The 13580-nt window shown below is 42.8% G+C and overlaps 1 protein-coding gene across 1 annotated transcript in view; it reads left to right on the top strand.

Moving 5' to 3' along the window:
* Positions 1-13580, top strand: part of Ccdc191 (coiled-coil domain containing 191) — a 70856-nt gene that overhangs the window by 28973 nt on the left and 28303 nt on the right. The window contains exon 8 of the mRNA XM_029544334.1: positions 9507-9697. Coding sequence (XP_029400194.1) covers positions 9507-9697 — 191 coding nt within the window. The remainder of the gene's footprint in view (positions 1-9506; positions 9698-13580) is intronic.

A 13580-nucleotide genomic window follows, 5' to 3' on the forward strand; every position in this document is an offset into this window, starting at 1 on the left:
TCATCCTTCTTGATTTTCTTCTGTTTTCCATAATGTGTCTTGGATATTCCAAGTTTCTGGGCTAATATCCNCTTATCAGTGAGTACATATCTAGTTACTTCTTTTGTGATTGGGTTACCTCACTAAGGATGATATCCTCCAAATACATCCATTTGCCCAAGAATTTCATAAATTCATTGTTTTTAATGTCTTGCCCAGTTCTAAGGGAGCCCAAAGCTGCCTTCACTGGCCATAGATGAACCAGAGGAAAATGCCCAGTGACTCCTGTCAGGGTCAGATTACAGCCTGTGTGCTCAGAATATTTCACGGCATAGCCCTGATAGAGATATTCACACAGAGTATTAGCAGGGAAATCTCTGTCTAGAAATTGTTCCAGTTTAAGTCTATCATTTCTTGTGCTTTGATTTTAGATTTTCATTGTACCTCTAAATTCTTAACATCTCATTTAAGCCATTTATTTAGTTAGTCTGTTTTTTGTTTTTTGTTTTTTCCCCAGACAAATTCCCTAGGGTAGCCCAGACTAGCCTGACACTTGCCGTGTAACCCAGGCTGAGCTCAGACTGAAAGCAGGCCGCTTGCTTCAGCTGTTTCAGTGCTGGTGGCCACATAATTAAGAGTCCTGAGAGGAGCTGAGCTCTGCTGTTAGCATGCATTCAGGTGGCACTCAGCATCCACCCTCCTCAGCTTTCCCCTTCACCATGTCAGGAGCTTGTCTTTTGATAGCAACTTTCCAGTAGAGCTGCTCCTATTTTCTCTTTGATCTGGCAGTGAAATCTCTTTGGGAGATTCAGCAATTCATGTGTCATAGCTAATTAGCAGAAACAACATGGGATTAACCATGAAATTCTTAACACTGTTTGGAAAGTGCCTTCTTAATTCTCTATTCTGAAATACATTTTTGTTTAATAAGATTAGAAACTCTGTGATCCCTTCTGCTTGGGAAAGTCTCAGAGAACAATGGAAACTGGGGTGATATTAGCCTAAATCTGCATTCTCTGGGGAGAAAGTTTTGATTTGCTTATTTGGTTAGGTTTTTCTGCTAGAGGGTAAGATAATAATGACCCACGGGAATCATTGTTAATATTATGCCTGTGGCTTAGAGCCTTCCAAATATCTACCCAAAACTAGACCAAGAAAGCATGGTGATATATGGAGGGGAAATCTGCATTCTTTTTCCTGCCAGGATGCTGGAAACTGTAGTTAAGTGCCTCATTTATACAGCATGGTTCCTTTCCAAAGATCTCACTGTTATCAGAAGGCCTGCAGAGCACTGAAGCAAAGCCATTTCTGGAGTGACACAGCCGCTGTCCTCTCTGCTGTGTCAGGGAGGGGGCCTCCTTGAAAATCAAAGTGAAGAGAGAGAGAGAGCTGCAAAATGCGTGCAGTGTGGGGGCCTGGCGAGCCTGCCTCTAAGTTATTGCCAAAGGCACTGTGTGGGAGATAGTTCCTGACATGTCTGAGACATGTGGCTCACTTTTATGTATCAGCTTTATAGAAAATCCCCACTAAAATTTACCAGTTTTGACAAGGAGGTTTCTCTCTCTCTCTCTCTCTCTCTCTCTCTCTCTCTCTCTCTCTCTCTCTCTGTCTCACCTCATGAGTAACCCAAATTGTCCATTCTCATGAGAGGACTTAGAGCCAGTGTTTATCCTTCCAAAGCACTGAGGGCCTAGAGGTTCCTGCTCTTCCACAGTGTTTGTTTCCAGTATTGGATCTTAAGCCGAAGCCTTACACAGTCTCAGCAGGTAATCTACCAATACCTAATCTTCAGTGTGCTTGATGTTGTTGTTTGTTTTGTTGTAAGAATATACTGATTGAAATCTGCCTTTAAAAACTGAGGAGAAAGCCAAGCGGTGGTGGCGCACACCTTTAATCCCAACACTCAGGAGGCAGAGACAGGTAGATCTCTGAGTTTGAGGCTAGCCTCATCTTTAGAGCAAACTCCAGGACAGCCAGAGCTCCACAGAGAGACTCTATCTCTCAAAAAAATCAAAAACCAAAATAAAATAAAATAAAATAAGGGGAAGCCTATGACATAAATTCAGGCCATTCTCTAAAAATTTACAGAGTAGAATAATTTTTTCTTAAACACTAGACATTTCTGATAAATATTTATAAAAATCTCCTGTGGGTGAGGATAGTGACATCACTCACTGTCTTACTGTTGGACCACCCTGGAGCTGAAGCCAGCATTTGTCTGCTGTTGTCTGAGGTAAGATGTGTTCCCAGCATAGTTTGTGTGTACAAGTACTCAGGAGAAGGTGAGGCAGAGAGCAGGGACTAATGGAGCGATGAGTGTATCTCAGAGGAAACGAGAAGGCCATGGGGAGTGCTGGTCAGCCTTCATAAAGGCATGGTAGCATCCTGAAATGTAGTTCAGGCCAGGCTGGGAAAGGAGCCCTGTCCCACAGTGATCAGGCAATAAGCTACATTATGGTAAGGCTCACCAGTTACTTCCTGAAATTCTACTCCTTCTAGAGCAACACAGACTGACTGTTCAATAAACACAGTATTGTTGATTAGAACTTCTAACAGCATTTGATTTTACCAAACATCCTTATGTTATCTGAGCATGTTGACACATTTATGGTAAAATGTCAGAGTGTGCAGTGTCTGGGAGTTCAGACTCTGCAGGTGAGGGACAGGTGTAGGAAGACAGATGAGCCCCCCCCCCCCCCCCACACACACACACACACACACACACACACACACCGTTCCCAGTAGTTTTGATAGTTGTAAAGCTGGGTGAAGGCTTATTCTCTTGTTGTGCTTTTGGATGTGCTTGTTAACTCTAAAGCCAAGGGTTGTAAAAAAAAAAAAAAATACGTATAAAAGATGAAAGAATGAAATTGAATAGAGAAGTGTCTCCTGGTAGAGGCATTCAGGCCTCTGGAGTGTTCCATGGAATCTGACAGTGATTGGCTTAGCACTGTGTCCTGGAAACTTGATGAAGTCAGTTAAGGGATCTAGAGAATTGTCAGGGGTGGGTGGAGTCACGATTTCTTTTCTTTGGAGGGTGGGGAGGCAAAATCATGAAAAGAGGAGCAGGATGATCATAGGGGCTTCTCACTTCTGCACTGGAAGCCCAGGCCTTCTTACTGCAGTAAAACATCCTTTTCAAGTCCCAGGTTCTTTGTAGCACCTGCCTGCTGTGCCTTTTTTTTTTTTTTTTTTTTTTTTTGCAATGAAGATTTCTTCCAGTTGCAGTGTGGGATGTCTGTTCCTTTCAGAATGGGAGCAGAAAGGAGTCCCTAGGGTGTTTGTGGGAAGGAGACCTTCTCCCTGACATTTGAACCTTCGCCAAGTCCCCTAGACCACAGGTTGCACCACAGTTAGTTCCATTCAGCAAAAAATAAATTGTAAACTTGTTGACATTTTTGTCCTCTTTGCAATTCATTGTTTACTTTTCCATGACAGAGAATTTTGATGCAATTATCACTGAGCTTTCTGACAAAAGGGAACTAGCTAAGGAATTTTGATGAGTTACCCACTTCATTAATCAGAACGAGCATCTCTAGTGACAGGGTTAGAATTACAATGAAGATTAGATAGCAAATTGCTGTTCCACGTAGTGTCAATCATCTGCAGTGACAGCGGTGTGATTACACTTCAGGGAAGAGCTTTTCTTGCCAACAAAACGAGGGCAACTCCAGTGCAGGTAATAAATTTAGCAGGGTAGGTTGTCATTTCTTCCCTCTAGTGGAAACCTTAAAACCTAAATGCTGTCTTGTGGAAGATTTTAAGGGGAAGACAGCATTTCACTTTAAAACCTCTCACATTGGAGTATTGTATTTGAAAAATTATTATAGGTAAATACTTAGGTACAGTTCATCCCTGTCATGATTTACTCTGGCTCATTTACCATATCAAGCCTTAATAAACAGATGGTAAAAGCTACAGGGAGAACATACGATTATATGGACACCATCAGCAACCAAAATTCCATACAGAAGCAAATGTATTAAGAAAGAAATGGAGAAAGGTCATGTTAGTTACCTGTCTAGTAAAACTTTTGGGTTCTCCTGGCTTGATCAGAATGCACTCTTCTTCCAACTCAAGTGTGCTTTTAAGAGCAAGGGGCTAGAGCACTGTCCTAGTTAGCATTTTACTGCTGTGAACAGACACCATGACCAAGGCAATGTGGCCCCTTTGTTCTATTACATATCACCAACTTTTTGCTTTCTATTTCTTTCACTGCCTCAGCTTGGCTGTCCTGGATCTTGCTCTGTAGATTGACCTTGAACTCAGAGATCAGCATGCCTGTCTTCTGGGATTGATTAAGGGTGTGGACCACCACGCCTGGTAGGATCTCTCCCCAAAGTCACCATTCCTTTAATTAAATTTAATATGCTTGAACACAGGTTCAGCTCCATTTCAATTCCTGGCACCCCTTTAATACTCAAACTACATTTTATACTTTTCCTTTATTAGCTTGCTTCTTTTCATTAAAACACTCTTCATAAGAGTCAATTTTAGTAACCACACGACAGAATTTATACCAGACTGTTGTGAGACTTCCTTTGTCAAAGCAATTCATCTAAATCTCTTCACCTTAGTCTCAGGCATACTCCTTGGACAATGGCAAAAAGCAGCCACATTCGTCACCAGAATACCACAATAGTCTCTGCCACATACTGAAATTCTCCTCCACTGAAACTTCATGGGCCAGGTCTGCACAGTTGAAGTCACTCTCAGCAGCAATATCTTCCATATTCCTACTAGAATAGTCCATTAAGCCTCACTTAAAGGATTCTACTGCTTTCCAAATTTAAAGTTCCAAAATCCATATTCTTCCAACAAAATCATGGTGAGACCTATCACAGCAATACCCCACTCCCTGGTACCAACTTCTGTCTTAGTTAGCATTTTACTGCTGTGAACAGACAACTCTTTTAAGGACAACCTTTAATTGGGGCTGCCTTACAGGTTCAGAGGTTTAGTCCATTATCATCAAGGCAGGAGCATGGCAGCATCCAGGCAGGCATGGTGCAGGAGGAGCTGAGAGTTCTACATCTTTATCTGAAGGCTGCTAGGAGGATACTGACTTCCAGACAGCTAGGATGAGAGTCTTATAGCCCACATCCACAGTGACACACCTACTCCAACAGGGCCACACCTTCTAATAGTCCCACTCCCTGGGCCAAGCATATACAAACCATCACATGCACCATTGTAGCTCTAGACTGTGAACTGATCAGGAGAGACAGGAACAGCAGGCAATTTCCTGGGGATGTGGGGATGACCTTTAATCCTCATCATCCTGCCTGGATTTACACCTGCAGAGATACACCTGTGAGGGACTTTGCAGAGAGGTGTACTTGAGGAGGGAAGACCCATTGGGAATGCGAACAGCACCAGACCAAGGAGAAAGCCAGCTTAGGTCAGCATTCATCCCTCTCTGCCTCCTGACTGTGGTACCATGTGGCTGACTTTGTCAGACTGCAACTACTGCTAACCCTTGTAGCTGCCTCCTTTCCCTGCCATGATAGACTGTGCCCTTGAACCTAGAGCCCAAGTAAACCCTTCCTTAAATTGCTTTTACCAAGAATTGTCTCTGCAGTAAGAAAAGTGACTAATACCAGAGTGAAGGGAACAAGTAGATGCTATCTGTGGAATCATGACACTTCTTGTCCCTTCTAAGTTAAATGAGAGGACTGGGAGTGTATTCCTTTTACCAGTGTCAGAGTCATGTTTACCTAAGGAATATTTACTATGCATCAAGAATAACTAAGCAGTGATCTTTGATTCATCCTTTATTTTTTAATCTAAATTTTAATAAGCTTGCTTTTGGGCAAGCAGGAGGAAACGCCCAATAGCAATTTTATTAATTTTAAAGCAGGACTCCAGGCATCTGTCCTGGAGCTGTTGTTAGCTTCTGCAGTCAGCCTCACTCCACACCCTGGAAACCTACCCACTGCTCCCAGGGGCTTAACCCTCGGATATTAAAGGAACATATTGACTACAGAGTTTATGGGCTCTAATTTTGATCTCCTAAATTCAGGTAAGTATCTAAAGATGCTGTTCTACCATAGTAGGTTATATGTAGTTTTCGTTCAATTTCAAAGCAGAAGATATACCCTTCACTGTTAGGATAGACTAATTAATTAGCTATAGATTAAAGACATCACCACAATGCCAGAATGTTTGAGTTTAGCCTTGGGATTAACACTGATGCTTTACTTTGTGAATTCAATTATCCGGCAATCTCTACCTAAAGTTTTAATTCAGTGAACTGAATCACAAGAATTATTACACTTTCTATTTTATCATAATGATCTACACATAAATAAAATAATACATGTAGAACAATAGAGGGCTGGGGTGTAGCCTGGATGTATATTATTTGCTTATGTGCATAGTCCTGGGTTTAATCTCTACCACCAATAAAAAAACAAATATTTAGACAATTAAAAATGTAATAGTACATAGAAGTTACTTTGAACTTTATAACAAGAGGGACATAATAATCCAAGGAAATGATCTGGAGAGATGTCAGCAATTAGGAGAAGAAAACTGGCTGCTTTTCCACAAGACCTGGGTTAGGCTCCCAGCAACCACATAGTGGCTCACAAACATCTGTATCTCCAGTTCAGGAGAACCAACACCTTCTTCTGGCCTCCACAGACACCAGGCACTCAAATGGTACACAGACACCAGGCACTCAGATGGTACACAGACACCAGGCACTCAAATGGTACACAGACATACATGCAAGCAAAGCAGCTATACACATAAAATAAAAATTACAAAATTTTGTTTACAAGGATATAATAAGTAATATTATTATCAAGTTGGATTATGTTTGTACAATTTCACCATAAATTATGTATGACCCAGGAGTTGAGAGACTGAATACAGCTGTGTATAGATTATTTCACTGAGTCAACCAGGAGGAATTTGCTCCTATTTTTATTTCGGTGATCTAGGACTTGAACCCAGGGTCTTACACATGCTAATGCAAGATCTCCACCACTGAGCTACATCCCCGGCTCAAGAGGAAAATCTTAGTGAATATGGTAAATAGGCTCAGGATATTTTCTTTCAATAGTGGCATATACTAACAAAAATGTTGTGTTCTGGGGCCGGAGAACTAGCTTAGTGGTTACGAGTACTTGTTTTTTCAGAGGACCTGAGTTTGGGTCCCGGGATCTACATGGTAGTTCTCCATGATCCTTAATTTCTGTTCCAGGGGGTCCATTTTCTACTTCTGAGCTCCTTGGGCACCAGGCACCCTCATGGTGCACATATATACATGGAGGGAAAATACTAATACACATAAAAATAAAATATGTAAATCTAAAAAATATCTTAAGATGGTCTATTCCATAAGATAGAGAAGCAAATAATGATGAGAAAAAGAGAAGACTCCTCAGCCTGACAGCGGGGTGTCCCCTTGTTATGGGTGAAGACAAACCTATTGTGCACCAGGTTTATCCTTCTCTCTTCTGCCTCCTGGCCTCCCTCCTCTTCTCATGTAGATTTGATGTGACACAAAGGGAATAAGGGCTCAATTTATGTTGTTCATTGTTTCCTCTAATGAGGTATTATAACCCTGTGTGTTTATCGAAATGGGAATGTAACTGATATCCTGAATAGAAAAAGAATTCTGGCCAAGTAATATATTTCCATGAAGTCTAGCATATGTTTCTTTATATTTTATTGGTCTTTTAACATTGTTTATTTACTATTATTATTATTGTGTGTGTACATGGTATATGGAGGTGGACATGTGTGTAAAAGTCAGAGAATGGCCTGGTTAGTTTTGTTGTCAGCCTTATACACCTTGAAGAATTACCTCTATCAGATGGCCTGTGGGCATGTCTGAGGCCTTTTCTTGATTGTTGATTGATGTAGGAGGGCCCATCCTACTACGGGTGGTGCCATCTCTAGGCAAGGGTGCCTGGACTGTATAAGAAAGGCAGCTGAAAGTGAACCCAGAAGAAAGCCAACTGGTAGCATCCCTCCATGCTCTCTGCTGCAGTTCCTACCTCCAGGTTCCTGCCTCGACTTCCCTCCATGATAGGTTGTGACGTGTAAAATAAATAAGCCACTTTGGCCCTATGCTTTCAGTTGTGACCTTTACCACAGCAACAGAAGACAAACCAGCCCTGAAGACAGTTTTGTGACGTCAGTTCTCTCCTTTGGGGGTTCTGAGAGTAGTGTTCAGGTTTTCAGGCTTGCGGGACAAGTGCCTTCACATAGCAGAGACATCTTACTCGTGGCCCAGATTTTATTTGGGTTATCCATTTCCCTATAGCCTTCCAAGAGTAGAGATTAAACTTTGTTTAAAACTCCCAAACTGAAACACAATGGCGGGTGTGTAGTAAATGCTGAAGTAGCATCCCTTAAGTGTTTTTAAAAGAAGAAAGTAGTGAGTAAGCCTGTAGCTGTCCCGTAAGGCCACTTCCTATGAGGTTGCTTTCGGTGTGATCCCATACTTGAGAGCCCCTGCCAGGTTTGTCATTCCCAGCTAAGAGCCCTATGCCCTCTCCGGAGTCCCACAGTTTCATGGAAATCAGTAAACCAGAGATCCTGCTAAAGTTTGGGGAGAGCTTGGCCGAAGAGGGCAAAGCTCACTGGAATACAGTGGGAGGAGCCCTGCAGCTGGGGAAGAGTTGGCCTAGACTAACTGGGAAGTAATCCTGAAGTAGGCAGAGCAGGGGCGACAGTAAAGACAGGGAAGTTAATATGAAGACAGGAAAATGTGACATAGTGTGGGTGGTGTTGATGCCAAGAAATGATAGCAGAGGGAACTAGAAAGAGCAGAGTGGTTTTGCATTCATTGGTTTGTTTGTTTTTATGAGGATGGAGTATATAGACAAGAGCTGGGTACACAGTGATTTTCTCCTCAGACCTGGATCATAAATAGAGCACACTCTGGAGACTTGGTAAACCTTGTCTAACTTGCTGTTGGCTACCTAGGCACATGAGGGCTGGAATTTTCTAGGCCAACTCATCAAAACCCTAATAACATGACTAGCAGTAGCCAGGTTAAACTAGTCATTTTTAACTGTCTTGTTTTCAAGGAACAGGCCCCATTGTGTTACTTGTGTTCACTTGTGTAGCACATAAGTGGTGCTTGAGACGAGATTGAACTAAAGGCTTGGTATTAGAAGCTCCCAAGACATCTTTAGTGGGGTAGGACTTAGTGGAAGCAGCTCGCTCAAGCTTCTTAAGACCTCTAGTTTCTGTCTAAGATATGAGCTGCTATCCCAGTTTAACACAGGACCAGTGCCTTATAATGAGAATTAAGTATTTTTGTTTGTAATGAGAATTCAGTATTTTAGTTTAAGGTCTAAAGCTATGGGTACCTCTGATGCCTAGCTTAAATATTCCTCATCCCTATAACCATGAGAGAACTGAGCGTTGGTCCATTCCATTCAAATCACAGGTTATGTTTGTGTGTGATCAGTGTGATGGGAAAATCTGGGGACAGGGCTGTCAGTGTGGCATATCTGAATCACAACAGCTGATTGGTGGTGATTTTCCAAATCTTTCCACTTCAGTGTCAAAAACGGTATTTCTCTGCCTGGCACAAGCTGATTCTGGATCATAGGATTAAGCTTGGGAAAGCGGGGACTCTGTCTGACTGGAAGCTTCAACTGAAGGTCCTGAGAGCCTGGAGAGACCATACACGATCCCGGAAGTTGGAACGGGAGACCAAAGCCTTGGAAAATGACCTTAGGGAAGAAAACAGGTACCATTATTTAGATTCTGAAAATCTTTCTGGTGTACATATGAAGGGCATCTTCCCTCTGAAGAGCCCAAAAATCAACTTCAGAAATGCTGTCCATTAGAATCATCTTATTACCAGTGACCTGTTCCTTTATGTTACCCCCAGCTAGAAGGGCATAGCTGAAAGTTAGAAGTGAAGCAGATTGTCTGATGGACTGATGGAGCTCATTCCCTTTCTGTAAAGGAAGGCTAGGGCTTCTAATGGGAACAGCACCACTTCGCCATGTACCATCTCACAGTTCTGAAGAGGGAGTTTGCTTTATATGCCAATAAATCTCACTGATAGAATCGCTGTCTGTGCATAGAATGTTAATTAAGGACACAGGGAGCATCCATCTGGGAGGCCAGCCGTCAGGAGTGATTCCTCCCACACTGGTGCCTTTGGTTCCACACCTTATTCAGAGGTTTCTGACGCTTTTATACCAAGTGCCTCTCTATTGGTGCTGTGTCCTGCAGAATTTATTTATTGTCAAATAAAGCTTTTTCATTTTATTATCTTAAAATTAAATACATTTTCCCTTTTCATTTCCAAGTTTAACTTAGCATGCAGTCAGTGTGTGTGTGTGTGTGTGTGTGTGTGTGTGTGTTACTTGTATTTTGTTGTTGTTGCTTGATGGTGATGGTGTTGACCTTAGGGCTTTGCATGTGCTAAATGCATATTTTACTACTGGGATACACTACTTCAGCCCATGACTGTTTTTATTCTAGAATCAGTGTCACCTAGGTTAAAGGAAGCCTTATGTTCTTATGTGTGATCATTAACAACAACTCTGTCATTTAGTCAGGATGAAGAATTATGTGTATGGTATGTGGAAACGTGGTCACATTGAAAGGCATAGCTGTACAGCCAGATGATGGCATCAATCCTGGCAAGTCATGTAGGTGTTGGGTACATGATTCCTTTGCCCTGTGTGAGGAAAACAGTATCAAGGGGCAGTGCAAGCGTTCAGCAGTGTTGTACTGTGAGGAATATGTTCCCTTCTGCTGCTAAGAAAGCAGAGCAAGATGTCACTGGCTGGGTAGGTGCCCCAGGGTGTATAGAACAGGCGTCACTGGGATGGAAGTGTAAGCGTCTGGTTTGGCTGGAGGTAATCAACCATGTGGCCTTCAAGTTCATCAGCTCTGGAGAAGCTGGTTTGCTTGCTTCGTTGCTTGGTTGCACTCTTTATTTCTTTATTTTTAATCTGTGTGTTTTTGTGTGAGGCCATATGAGTACGTGTGTACCTCATGCATGCAGAAGCCTGTAGAAGCCACAAGAGGCCATCAGATCCCTGGAGCTGGAGATAATGGGCGATGTGAGCCCCCCTGTGAGTTCTGGGAACTGAACTCAGGCCTCTGAGGTGAGGTTTGCTGGGTAAAGAATGTAAACTGGAGACCGTGTAAGGGCATAGAGCAGAAAGTGAGATGATAAAGTTAAAAGCCGCCTTCAAGCATCGTATGCCAGAAGAAACTTGTACAAGAAAAATCTGGAGAACTCAGGATTCCATTCCAATTAAACAGTTTAAATATGAAAGCACTAAATGGAGATTTCATAATAGTATAATGTGCCAATTTTTTTTAAGATCTCAGAACTTTTAGTCTGGTATCTGAATTATTTTCAGGTGTCTATTTTTAAATGTTCAGAATGGGTACTAAAAAATTTTTTAACTGCTGAAGTTAGAAAATATTTAACTTATAATATTTTTTTTTTACTATAAAACCTTAGAACAGAAAATATCCTAGAGCAGGACGGCACCTTAGGATTGTCAGTCTAGCCCCTCGTTTCATGAATAAGGAAAAGAAAGCCCTGAGCATAGAAGTGTCTTGCAAAAGCCACTCAGAGCAAGTGTGTTGCGAGCCTTGTCCTCAGGACCCCTGACTCAGAGCCTTTTCCAGGTTGTACTGCTTCCCAGTTAGGCCAGCCAGCATCCTAGCTCTGCTTCCCAGGCCAGCGAGGACTTTCTGCTACACTGGAATTTGCTGTGGATTGTGATGTAAAAACTGAGAGCTGTCAGATGGTGGTAGAAGCAGAGGGGGTGACATCCAGAGAGGGTCCTGCCCTTCTCAAAAGAGAAGGGGGAGGCAGAATCGGGGGAGGACTTGCATGAGGGAGGACTGGGAGGAGGGGAAGGCCTGATACTGGGTTATCAAATGATAAGTTAATTTTAAGAGAGACAGACAGACAGACCAAACAGCCAAGTGTGCAATGATCTGAGAAGTGACTGGGAGGGAAGGAACTGTTCATGCAGACCGTATGAGTCCCCAGCTCTCTGTGCATTGAGTATTGTCCTAGACACCATTGTAGGAAATTCAGAACCCAACCATCTTCATTGGGCCCATTGGTGTTTCTCCCCATCCTTGGATGGACACTAACTACAGTGACAGATGAGCCAGAAAGTGAAAGATGGCCCCATGGCTTCCTGAGTTTAACTGGATAGAGTCTTCATACTCTGGGGAGAACAAGTAGTAGAGTGGTCACTCACATGGGAGCTTAAAGCTCACCCACTGACAGGACACAGCTGATGCTGCAGCTCATGGCAGGATACGGTTGAAGTCCACAGCCCTGATTTTTGCACCCACAATTGTTTTATTCTCTGAGGTGCCTCCTCATGGTCTGTTCCACTGCGGGGCCCAGCCTTGTGGACTTTCTTCTCTGTTCTTCCACTTGCTCACTAAAGCAGCAACAAATCCCTCTTCTTATTCATAATTTAGTAACCTCCTTTGCTTTCTGAGCCTATGCACAGTCTCACCTCCACTTCAAGGGTTCATGCACTTAATCTACAAATGCAGCTGGCTTTCCCTAACAGGAATTGTGGTCATTCTATTTCCATCCATCTCTTTTCTTTCAGAAATAGTGTTGGGTTAGGGGTGATGGTGCATGCCTGTAATGTTAACATTTGGGAAGAGGAGGCAAGAGGAGCAGCAGCTGGAGGTGACCCTTAGCACATAGCCAGCTGGAGACCAACCTGGGCTACATGAGACTAGCCTCCCAAAAGTAAAATGAAATCAAAATATGCTTACTATGACTAATGGTTTTATTAAGCTTCAATATAATATCATACTAGAATTTCAGTACAACAGACATTTCCACATTCAATTGCTGAGGTCATAACAAAACTCTGCTCCTCATGTCTTTGACATTATAGCATTGAAATTAGCACATTCACATTCACAGGTTGGTTTCATAGCCCTCATTCTCTCTCCCTCTTCCTTGAATTTTTAGACAGCTCTACAGGAAACCGGGAATAAGCAGGGCTTGTTTCAGTATCTTCTGCCAACTCTTCTCGAATCCTGCTTCCCTGCTTTCTCTGGTCTTTCCTAGGAGGCGCCTGCCCTCGGCTATACCAGCTGCCTTCCTCATCTCCTGTGCTGCAGTCTTCACACCAGCCCCCTGGCCATGCTTGAACATGCCTTCATCTCTCCATATCATCCCTCAAGACTCCCACTTCTTCCTTCCTATAATCTTTGTCCATAATTTTTCATTTCCAACACTTCTGAGTTCAGCCTTTTTGGGGGAATCATATGCAGAGAGCTTCTGTCAATCATGTTCCTTCCCATCTCTGCTCGCCTAGGTCCCCAGGCAAGTGGCCATAGGCCACATGGCATATGCATCTAGTGAAGCCCTTAATAGACCTGTCAGAGGACCAGACTTGCACTGCCTGGCTCACTTTCAAAACTCCTTTAGACAAAATTGTCTTATATTCCCTGTTTCCCTGGGGGTTGCCTAGTGCATTGTTGAATGCGTTAGCTTGCTCTTTCTTTCCTGTTCCTGCTGAACCTGCTCATCCCAAATGCAGCTGCTCCCGTCGCTGCTGTTTTGACATTCTGCATCAGATTTCGGTAGTTAGTCAGGTCCTTGGCATGTG

Source organism: Mus pahari, chromosome 12, assembly GCF_900095145.1.
Source record: "Mus pahari chromosome 12, PAHARI_EIJ_v1.1, whole genome shotgun sequence".
NCBI classification, from domain to species: Eukaryota; Metazoa; Chordata; class Mammalia; order Rodentia; family Muridae; genus Mus; species Mus pahari.